The sequence below is a fragment of the Clarias gariepinus genome, chromosome 7 (assembly GCF_024256425.1).
Source record: "Clarias gariepinus isolate MV-2021 ecotype Netherlands chromosome 7, CGAR_prim_01v2, whole genome shotgun sequence".
Classification (NCBI taxonomy): Eukaryota; Metazoa; Chordata; class Actinopteri; order Siluriformes; family Clariidae; genus Clarias; species Clarias gariepinus.
Window position 1 is genome coordinate 7,222,731 of NC_071106.1, and position 12,429 is coordinate 7,235,159.

General features: G+C 40.2%; 1 protein-coding gene across 1 annotated transcript; it reads right to left on the reverse strand.

Moving 5' to 3' along the window:
- Positions 1–8,326: 8,326 nt before the first annotated feature.
- On the reverse strand, positions 8,327–11,950 carry LOC128528221 (extracellular calcium-sensing receptor-like). Its single transcript, XM_053500975.1, has 6 exons — positions 11,757–11,950; positions 11,330–11,618; positions 9,985–10,740; positions 9,677–9,904; positions 9,406–9,529; positions 8,327–9,240 (listed from the first exon to the last, which is right to left on the reverse strand). Exons 1-6 carry the CDS (start codon positions 11,948–11,950, stop codon positions 8,327–8,329), a joined length of 2,505 nt encoding a protein of 834 aa, XP_053356950.1.
- Positions 11,951–12,429: the final 479 nt, after the last annotated feature.

Genomic DNA, 12,429 nt, shown 5'->3' on the forward strand with positions numbered 1-12,429 from the left:
GGCTGCCTTCATAGATAACAATCTTGAGAGACAATTGTCATAAATCCTGTAACCAATTGATATATTTGGGAGCAAGCTATTGCTTCTGTTGATCTCATCAATTGCAAAAATCATGGTCTGAGCAAAGCGGAATTCACTGAGGTTAAATCTACAAATATATATATATAAATAGTAGACATTTCAGTTAATATTTAGAATATTATAAAGCTCCTAGAAACAACTGCATGAATGCAAGAGAGGTTTCCCAAAAATTATTACAATGAAAAGTATTCTATTACAACTTACCCAATGCAGATTAAGGGTTGAGGTTTTTCAGTGTATGTCAGTGATTCCATCTGTGTGCCATCATGCATTGAAAAGATAGCTCCAATGATCACATCTCCATCTTTAGACAACAAAGGATATTCTGGGTTTTCCAGAATATGGCAAATTTCCCCCTTAACCAGGCGAAGTGAAAGAAGTAGTACAAGAAATAACATGACAAAGTTTGCCCAATGCTTTTAGTTGCCTACATACTCCACAGATATTTATAGATATGCTTTAAGTGTTCTGGGTATGGTCATTCAGTTTTAAACAAATCAGATGTGTCAATCCTTGTGATGTCATTAAGGGACAGGATGCATGGCTAATTATACCTGAATTTATTTAGTCAACCAGAAATTATACAAATGATTTACAACCACTTGCCTTTTACATGCTGGGCCTCCATTTGCCTTTAAACTGGTTGTCCAGTGTTAGTTTTGCTGCAGTTATTATATGTCTTGACAGATACCAGGAAAAGGAGATTAGAGCAAAATCAGGATATAGGTAACAATAAAGGGCTTGGCTTATAAAGAGAAAAGTAAACTGAATTATACTTTATGGTTGCAATCGAATTTATACAATAGATTTGATAGGAATCATGTTTGTGTATAAAGTTTCAGTTATACTTAGTATCTCTTCTTGGGCCATATACTTCCTGTTGAATCGAAGACTGAAGTTTGCCATTCTAACAATATAAACAATATAGGCAGATTCTCACTCTATGTCAAAGGGTGCAGGGCTTGTTGTATGGCTTAGAACATTATCAGTTCACCCATTAAACCTAAGCAATGCACTGTATTCTGTACTGAGGGCAGTTGTGACCTCCAGTTTCCCATGCAGTTATCCCAAAAAAATTATGTGAACTATTCACCTGTATTTATCACTATGTCCTCACAACTACTGAAGTATCTTAACAAATATTAAAAAAGACTTTTATTGTATGCCAAGGCATTAGATTAGCTGGTTAGAAAAAAGTCCAGTAACATCAAAAACCTCTTATTGATGCCCTTTATGGCTATGTTTATTGTAAAGCAATTAGCTCAGTCGTAAAAATAAATGCCCAAGTAGGACCATGAAGCTGATATGTTTGGATAAGAGGTTTGGACCTAGCTGAGTGGAGCTATATAACTATAGACTGACGCCTCAGGCCTTCAGAGCTGCACATAGTAGTGGATAAAATCAAGTGAAACATTGTAGTTAACAAATTCATAATCACAGTACTAAAAATACAGATGTTACTCATGCGGTATTCTGACTGATGCCTAGGGCATCAGTTCATTCTCTGCAGGATTAATGAGCCACGCTCCATTAGAGCTGCACATAGCAGCAGATAAAATCAAGTGAAAAATTGTAGTTAAACAAATTATTTTGCTGTTATGATCATCATAATGTTCTTTAATAAATAATGAAAAAAAATTAACAAATTACATTTTCACATCCCAGCACCCCCGTTGTGCTGTACCACCACCGGCAAAAACCTTATAAAATACAAGTGAAACATTAAACGAATTTATAATCACAGTACTAAAATTACAGTACAAATTTAGAACTTAAATTAAATATAGACTGTGACAAAGTTGGCCTAGATGTCACTGCTGAGCAACCCTGGCACACATACATATTCTCTCTCACGCATACGCATACACACACACACACACACACACACGCACACATGCACACATTCTCTTTGGGCCAAACCATTGTGTAATGTTTGAAGGGTGTCTAAAGTTGGGGCAAAGAAAAATGTACCTTTTGAATGCATTGTTTCTGTAGAGGAATGTTTTATTTTTATTTTCTTGTGTTGGACAAGTGTGTTAAATATGTCTTAAGCATGTGACAAGGGGAAAGTAATGGTTTCAGTGGGAATAGTGATTACCCATTAATGAGAGAGTCCCAGGAAGGGGCGGAGTCTGGCCTATAAAAGAGGAGACCAGACTCCAACATGGTGGCTTGTTAACTAAGTCAGAGTGAGAGTGCAACTGTGGTTCCTTGAGCTATTTTTTTTTTTCCTTAGTTAGTATATTGTGGATACGTGCTGTTTTTTGGGGGGGATTTATTTCCCAACCTTTATTTTTCTGTTTTTTTTTTTTTTTGGTACACTTCCTGAGCACTGTAAATAAATATCACTTTGCACCGAAGTGCTATTGCGGGTGGAGCCATCATTTTTACCACCTTATACGAACATTACCACGTCCATAAGCGAGCGGTGGTTCTCGCTTTACCACATTTGGTGGCAGCGGTGGGATGGCAACCCGCAAGACAGTGCCGAAAGGTAAAAAATCCAGGACCGGTTTACGGTCCCAGGTAAAGGCGGTGACTGAGGAGGATGTGGCATGGGACACGATGGAGTCTACGGAGGAAGAGGAAGCAGCTGCAGAGCTTCCTAGAGCTTCATCAAAAGCTAGGTCTCCGCAGACCAAGCCCCTCACATCCAGTGCAACGTCTGGTGAAGGGATGGCCGCCCTGATGCACAGATTCCTGAACGCCCAAGAGCAGAGAGAAGAGAGGTACCTGCGGGAGCTTCGTGATCTTCGAGAGTCCATTTTACATTCTGCACGGCCGGTGGAGACCTCTCTCGACATGGAGAGTCTGCGCATGGATCTACCAACACCAGCAGCTCGGAGGGTACTCTCATCAGAAGTACAAGCACGGGACCTAGACCCCAGGAACATCCCTGCACCAAGCCAGCCAGTACAGCAGTACAACCCAAAGCTGCCAACTTTCCAGCAAGGGGAAGACATGGAGAACTATCTTCGACGGTTCGAGCGGATGGCGAGGACCTGGAGGTGGCCAGAGGAGGAGTGGAGCTATCGACTCGTCCCATTGCTGACAGGGCAAGCACTGAAGGCATACTTAGCGATGGACGAGGAACAGGCGGAGGTGTACGCTAAAGGAAGCACTGCTGGAGAAATTCAACATCTCACCAGAGACCTACCGCCAGCGCTTCCGAGCATCCTCTATCCCACTGGGTGAGTTGCCGATAGAAACCTACCATCGCTGGCTCAGCAGTATACGAACGCTCACCGGGGAGGTCTACACACTCAACCATCTAAAGGTACTGTACGTGCTGTCTCTGATAGCTCTGGGGCCGAGAAGAGGACAATGTGAAGGACTCTGTTGAGGAGAGTCATAATGTATGTGATGTAATGGTTAATGGACATTTATTGGAGGCTCTTTTGGACACTGGTAGTTCAATCTCGTTGTTAAAACCATGTTTTGTGTCTAATGTCAATTATGTGAACACCACCGCCGTTCAGTGTGTACATGGGGATGTAAAGCAGTGTCCCCGAGCTGAGGTGATTGTTGAGGTACATGACCAGTTGTATCTACTAAATGTTGCAGTAATTGATAACTTACCAGCCAATATGATTCTGGGTCGAGATTTACCTATTCTGAATGAACTGTTACAAACCCCCAAGAATGTTGAAACTATTACTCTGTCTACTCCACTTAAGGTATCATATCCGGTTGTCACAAGGGCACAAGCCAAGGCAGGTCTTCAGCCACTGCCAGACTTAGACAGTAGTCTGTTGCAGGGCGGGACTAAGGGCCCTAGAAAGTCACGCTGACAGCGGCGGTTAGAAAAGTACCTGGGTAGGTACTTTTCCAGGGTAGGCATTCCAGAGGAGATCCTGACGGACCAAGGGACCAACTTTACTTCACGACGAATGGGGCAACTGAACTGTCAGCTAGGCATCACCGCCATCAGAACAAGTCCTTATCACCCGCAGACGGATGGACTGGTGGAGAGGTTTAACCAAACCCTGAAGGGTATGCTACGTAAGTTTGTTGCAGACACAGGATGTGATTGGGACAAATGGCTACCTTTTGTACTCTTTGCTTACAGAGAAGTACCTCAAGCCTCAACTGGTTTCTCACCATTCGAACTCCTTTATGGCTGGCAAGTACAAGGGCCATTGGACCGACTTAGGAAGGCCTGGGAGGACCCGGCATCCAGACCTGAGGGGAGCGGCATAGCGCAGTATGTGCTGGAGATGAGGGACTGACTTGAGCAATACCGGGAAGAGGCAAAAGAAAACCTACAAGAGGCACAAAGAGCACAAAAACTATGGTACGACAAGCATGCAAGGCTTCGAGAGTTTCGGCCGGGGCAGAAAGTACTACTTCTATTACCAACATCATCAAACAAGCTGCTAGCCAAGTGGCAAGGCCCGTACACAGTGGTCCGCAAGATGGGGCCAGTGACCTATGAGATCCACCACCCTGACAAAGGTAAAGCCAAACAGACTTACCATGTGAACCTGCTGAAGGAGTGGAAGGAGCCCATCAGTAAGCTGACAGAGACGTCACTTATGGTGCGGAAGGTGGAAGACGTGGACAATGATAGTTCGGGGGTAAGAGCTCAGAGACAACCGTCAGTAGTGAGCTTGGAACACCTGGATGATGCAAAGAGAGCAGACCTACAACACCTCTTGAACCAGTTTCCTTCTTTGCTCCGCCAGAGGCCTGGGCGGACCGAAATGATCCAGCACGTCTTACACCTGACCGACCCAAAACCCTCAAGACAACGACCCTATCGTGTACCTGAAAGGCTGGTGGAACCTCTAAAGGAGGAGATCAAGATGATGTTGGAGCTAGGAGTAATAGAGCCCTCGGTAAGTGAATGGAGCAGTCCCATAGTCATTGTCTCAAAGAAGGACCAGACCCTGCGTGTCTGCATTGACTTCCGTAGACTGAACGCCCAATCAAAGTTTGATGCCTACCCAATGCCGCGAATAGATGATCTGCTGGAGAAAATAGGGCGAGCCCAGTTTATCACCACCCTGGATCTGTGCAAAGGTTACTGGCAGGTGCCCCTTGATCCAGCCTTCAGGCCATACACTGCGTTTCGGACCCCACTGGGGCTATACCAATTTACTGTCCTTCCGTTTGGCCTGCATGGTGCACCTGCAACGTTTCAGAGGCTGATGGATCGAGTTCTCCAAGGCTGCGAAGAATGGGCTGCTGCATACCTGGATGATGTAGTAATCTACAGCAACTCCTGGCCTGAGCATTTACAACATGTGCAGCAGACCTTGAAAAAGATACAAGTAGCAGGACTTACGCTGAATGTAAACAAGTGTGAGTGGGCGCGTAGGAAAGCTAGATACCTTGGGTATCACCTGGGCAATGGTCAGCTGCGACCACAAGGTGGAGGCAATACGGCGAAGCCCAAGACCCAGGACAAAGAAGGAAGTGAGGTCTTTTCTTGGGTTAGTGGGCTGGTACAGAAGGTTTATGCAGAATTTCGCCTCGATTGCAGCACCCCTGACAGACTTGCTGGTTAAAGCAGTGCACAATCCAATCCCATGGACAGAGAGCTGTGAAACAGCATTTCACACTCTAAAAGAGATGTGTTCTTGCCCAGTCCTACAGAGCCCAGATTTCTCGCAACGATTCCTGGTGCAAGTGGGTGCTTCCGTCACAGGACTCGGAGCAGTGCTGGCACAGGGAGGTGAAGGAAAAGAAAAACCTGTTGTCTACCTCAGTCGCAAGCTGTTACCCAGGGAAACCCGATATTCAGCCGTAAAGAAAGAGTGTCTCGCCATCAAATGGGCCCTTGACAGCCTACGGTATTACCTCCTTGGATGAGAGTTTGACCTTGAAACTGACCATAAAGCCCTGAGCTGGATCCAAACTATGAAGGATCATAAAGCTCGAGTTACAAGATGGTATCTGGCCCTGCAGCCTTATAATAAAAAATACGGCATCAACCTGGAAAGCAGAATGTGATTGCCGACTACCTGTCCCGGCTTAGAGAGGGGGAAGGTAATGTGACAAAGTTGGCCCTTTTTTTTTGGTACTTTGGGTTTCTTTTTTTTTGTTTTTCCTCTTCCTTGTTTTGTGTGGCCACCTGTAAATATATTGCACCAGTGGACTGTACACTTCCTGAGCACTGTAAATAAATATCACTTTGCACCGAAGTGCTATTGCGGGTGGAGCCATCATTTTTACCACCTTATACGAACATTACCACGTCCATAAGCGAGCGGTGGTTCTCGCTTTACCACATAGACATATTTTAGTTCCATCGAATTTAAGCAAAGTAAATGTTAACACAGTGAGCCTTTATATTTTATCATGTGTAACACTTTGGCTGTGTGTATCAGGAAAAGTGGGTGAGTCACAGGTGTTGTCAGATTAATGGAGGAAAAAACGATGTAATAAACCTATATAAGCAACATAGCCTTTATAAGACTTAACTTTTATTTAAGTGCATGCACAATGACGAGAAAACATTATGATGATGTAAAATAATGAAAGCAAACAGGGATACAGCGCTATTCTGTATCGGTTTCTGTGAACTTCGCGTCAGAAAATGAACCGTAATTTCGTGTATACTCGCCTCACAGACGTGAAAAATATATACTTACAGAAAGCAAAATGTCTCCTTTTATTTAAACCTATGGGAAAGCACATCCACTCACAGCCGAAATGAAAAGACATCAACTTATCAACGAATTATTAAAATGGCCAGTCAGTTTCCTTGCTGTTTTCCCCGACGCATTCATAATCATTAGTCTACTTCTGCCGGTGCAGTGTTTCTTATCCCCACCCCCGTTAAAATGGCATATTCAGAGAAAGGCTCGCCCGCGAGAGGTTGTGCGCGCGCGGTCCACTACACAGCTAAAACATATTTGTATATTATGACTGAGATAAGGCATCGGCATGCGTTTCACAGTACTAAAATTACAGATGTTACTCATGCGGTATTCTGGTTTTACCGCCACGCCTCATGGTGGCGACATTTGGGTTTGTGCGTTTGCTGACTTCTACCACTGAGTGGCGCTATATAACTACAGACTGACGCCTAGGGCATCAGTTCATTCTCTGCAGGATTAATGAGCCACGCTACAAACGATACAAACAGAAGCTATATAACAGTTCATTCTTTGTATAAATAAAATCGTTAGCTATACTACTGTGCTGTGATGGGGCCTAAATCTGAAACAGTTTGTGTAAACAATTTCTATGTAGATATGAACATAGCTGCTGATCTACTAACTTTTTCAGGGGAGGCTTGATTTTGGCCTATAGTCAGACAGCTGACAGGGGTCAGGTATTATCTTGATTAAAAATTTTATTTAAGCTTCAGTCCATTCTAGTGTCTAGACCCATTTGGTCTGTTTGTATCATCTTGTGTTTTAGATGGTTGTCTAACATTGTCTGAATTATTTAGTTTTTCGGTTCTTGTGTTTAGATTTATTATTAAAGTCCTAACATGTCCTGGCTGCATCCACCCTCAGTACCTGAAAATGTTTAGCAAGTGTAGAGAGTGGCATTAAATATGAATTAATTTATGCTGTAACATTATGTGATTTATTGTAGTATGATTTAAATGTTATTTTCATGTTTAGCAGTGTAACGTTATTCAATGGAATTATGTTATAAATAAAAAATATATATACAGTTGTAATATCTCTGTATATCATCCTTCAAAGATTTTGTCAAAGTACACTATGTTTTAGGCATTTTAATTTATAGGTCCTTACTTAAAGCATGCTGTTCTTTTTGTATATTTTTTTACAGAAGTAAAAGTAAAAATTAATGATTATCCAAATAAAACTTATAGCTAGTTAAATACAGTAATTCATAATATAGAAATTATTAAGCCTACGTAAAGCAAATAAGCAACATGTATAAAGATTTTGAGACGTTTTGTTTGATGGAAAAAAAAAAATACTGTACGATGCGGCCTCTTAATACGTATGAGATATCACTTTTAATGAAACGTTTATATGAAAAAATAAATTTATAATGCAAACAAAATGATTGTTTACTTTTTTTGATTACAAGCCTTCATGTTGCTAAATACCAAATATCTTTTTTGTGTACAAAGGTAAATCACTCATAAATTCAGCTTTTCTGTAATTAGTTTAATAATTTCTCATACAGTATATGTCTATATTATGTGTAATTAGATACAAGATAATTTTAAATGATCATATTTTCCATTATGGGTACAAGTGTAACATTCTTCATCTGAAGTTATGTATGTTTGCAGATTTGAACAAGCTTTTTCTTAAAGTGATTTAGATGCCAATTTACCCATCATATTTTTCTTTGTGTTTAGTTCTGGTTTAAAAAGAATAATATAGCATTTAGGTGTAAATATACAAAATAATAAAGCAAAACTGGATGTCAAAATAGCGAATATCTCCACAGCTACAGTAAATTTTCCAGGAGAGCTGACATAAGCTGGAATAAACGTGATCCACACAGCACAAAATATGAGTATGCTGAATGTGATAAATTTGGCTTCATTAAAATTATCTGGCAGCTTCCTAGCTAGAAAAGCTAAAACAAAACACAAGAAAGCCAGAACACCTATATAACCCAGTACAGCCCAGAAGCCTATGGCTGAGCCCAAGTTACATTCTAATATGATTTTTTCTTTGTAGTAGTTCATGTTCTTGTAGGGAAAAGGAGGTGAAACTATTAACCAAAGCAGACAAATAAGGACCTGTATGAGAGTAAAGGCAAGTACACTGAGTCTCTGCTGTGGAGGCCCAAACCATTTCATGACATTACTGCCTGGAAGTGTAGCCCTAAATGCCATTAGCACAACTACTGTTTTCCCAAGTACACAGGATATACAAAGGACAAATGTGACCCCAAACGCTGTGTGACGCAGCATACAGGACCACTCAGAAGGCCGTCCAATAAAAGTAAGTGAACAGAGGAAACACAGAGCCAGGGAGAACAGCAGCAGGAAGCTCAGCTCAGAGTTGTTCGCCTTAACAACAGGAGTGTCTTTTTCTATTAAAAATAAAATAGCTACTAACACCGTTAATGCAGCTCCGACTAAAGAAAAAACTACCAGTACTATTCCCATAACCTCTGTAAATGAAAGGAACTCCAGGACCTTTAACACACATTTATCCCTTTCAACATTAGACCAAAATTCTCCTGGACACTGCTCACAATTATTTGAATCTGCAAAATAATTATGGTCATTAGCATAACAAATGTAAATAACATTTATCCTATGGTTTCATTTATTAATGACATTGTTTAGGAATTGTATTCTAAATAATGTAAGAAGGATACATAATGTACAATTTACAGCTTCTTTTACGAACGTGGTAATGTGCATATTACCTGTCTGGTTACTGATCTCTCCCTCTGCACATGGTATACAGTCATAACAGCAGACAGGCCTTCCTTTCTGTGCCGCTTTTCTGGTGCCTGGAGGACAGCTGACACTGCACACAGAACTTGGTTTCTATGAAATGAAAACCTATATATTATACCAATATATTTGAATGACAGTATTCGATGTCATCATAGGATATAAATTAATAACACAAAATCAACTATTTTGGTTTAGGGATTGTATTATATTACTAGTAAAATTGTCTTAACAATTTACCTCTCTTTTCTCTCCAGCCCAGACTATATTTTCAGCATTTAGGACAAATTGTTGTCCACTTGGCAAAGAGGCATCATAATAGCCCACAACCTTAAACTCCACTTGCCCACTAGGTCCTCGCTGCCAGTTTACTACATCGTAATTTGCAGCGGTTGCCCCAGTGCTGTCGAACCAAACACGGTCTCCTAATTTGGAGGTAAAATTGACCCTTTTCAAAGACTCAACAACCTCCAAGGAAAGAAAAGAGTTATTTATTTTTACCACAGTATCATGGACATGGCCTGCTTGTCCTATTATATTCGTGTTACCTGCCACGGTTGAATTATTTTATCCTTCTCACAACTCTGGTTTTCTTTGCATTTCAAAAGACTATGTAGAGAATGTGCTACAGCATAAACTGCATTGTACAGGTTATTTCCACACCTTAATTCTGATATATCTTTATTGTAATTTTGAAATTGAAAAATGTCTTTGTATTTGCTACAGTTGTTTTTAGTTTGAGTAAAATTTTCCTCTGTTTGCAAACATGGAATTGCTGAATGCCAAAATTCATTTGCAGCATAGTTAGCAAAACCACCAATCTTTAACCTTCCTAATGCAAAACCAATGGAACCAGCTAATATGTTGTAACTTTCTGGTGTTATTAAATTAACAGCAGTAATCCATGCTTCAACACCAATTAACTGGTAGCCAGTGACATTCTTTAAACTTAGCTGGCCTATTAGAATTTTCATATCAAAATGGGCAAGAAATATGACAATTACTTTAGCTGTTCCTTTCTTGATAACATCTGCCACTTTTATGATTTTTGCAGAATCTGACCGGTCAAACTTTTCAGAGTACTCAACACATATTCCCTCTTCTTTTGCTGCATTCAGAAAAATAGCCATTCCATTGTTACCATAGTCATTATCACTGTTCACAGCCCCAACCCAAGACCAGCCAAATTGCTTGACCAAATATACCAGCGCTCTACTCTGGTAGTAGTCACTTGCTATGGTCCTGAAGAAAGATGGGTATTCTTTTCTGTCGCTCAAACATTCACATGTTGCAGCATGACTTACCTAGTTATAGAAAGAGTACAGATTTCATTTAAACATTTTCTTGTATTATAAATCCAAAGGTATGCTGAAGAGTATGATGCTAGTAGTACAAACAGCATTTATGTGTTCAGCATTACTGCTATATCCTGGTTTGGGGTTGCAATGGACACAAAGCCAGGCCCTTGAATATTGGGTGTAAAACAAGTGATTTTAAGCTGTACCACAGAACACTACACACACACACGCACACGCGCGCACACACACATATATATATATATATCCTGGCTATGCAGAAGCAATGATTTTTAATGTACCACTGTACCAAACTAGATAATAACATGCAATATTCAAAAACAAGTCGTCGTAGTCAGACGCATTCAGTGGAATATTTAGCACACTACTCAAAGTAAAATTGCAATTTTCTAAACTAAAGTTAACAGATGCATCTGCTGACTAAATTGGAAATAGATTAGCAAGGATACATGGTAAAGAAACAAAACTGAAGACAACGCTCCATGAATGAAGATAATCATCTTCTCCGTATGTTAGAGGGTTTTGTAACTGTTAAATGAATTTATATTAAATAATTATTTAAATCATTGTTCCTTACCACTGGGATCTTAAAAGGACCTGTAGTTCTTGTAAGTGCTATAGTAGGAGAAGACTCTGACTCCCCTATTATGACTTGTACCACTGCTTGTCCAGAGCAATCACCGTCTGCTTTTATTTCCACACCATTTATCAAAGCCATGGCTGCCTTCATAGATAACAATCTTGAGAGACAATTGTCATAAATTCTGTAACCAATTGATATATTTGGGAGCAAACTGTGGCTTCTGTTGATTTCATCAATTGCAAAAATCATGGTCTGAGCAAAGCGGAATTCACTGAGGTTAAATCTACAAATATACAAAAATCATTAGACATTTCAGTTAATATTTAGTATAATATTGATCTAAGGGAAAACATTGCACAACTACAATAAAATGCAATTTCTAAAGACAAGGAACAACAGGAAATATTTAATTACAACTAACCCAATGCAAATTAAGGGCTGAGGCTTTTCAGTGTATGTCAGTGGGTCCATCTGTGTACCATCATGCATTGAAAAGATAGCTCCAATTATCACATCTCCATCTTTAGACAACAGAGGATGTTCTGGGTTTTCTAGAATATGGCAATTTTTCCCCTTAACCAGGCTAAGTGAACAAAGTAGTAAAATGAATAACATGACCAAGTTTGCTCAATGCTTTTACTTGCCAACACCCAAAACAGTTATACTCTTTAGATATTTATAGATATGCTTTGAGTGTTCTAGGTATGAACGTTTTATTTCTAACAAATCAGAAGTGTTTATACTTGTGATGTCATTAAGGGACAGGATGGTAGATCTATCTGTAATCTGTATCTTCATGTATAAATTAATTTCAACTATATTTCAACCATACAGGTGATTTACAGCCACTGTAAACCCAGTGTGCCCATTCTGTTAGCATGTTGGACTATGGATGATGTCAATCAATGCCTGTTTGGTGATAGCTAAAATCCAGTCGGGTCACAAGCCACAGTAATTAATTTGGAAAGAAGTCACCCAGTGTACCCTGCATATATGCATGTATGTGTTTATGCCTATATAAGTGTGCTGTAAAGTTTTCTATAGTGAATTCTTATCCACCTTATCTAGGTTTTTAACTTTTGCACTGATTTTGA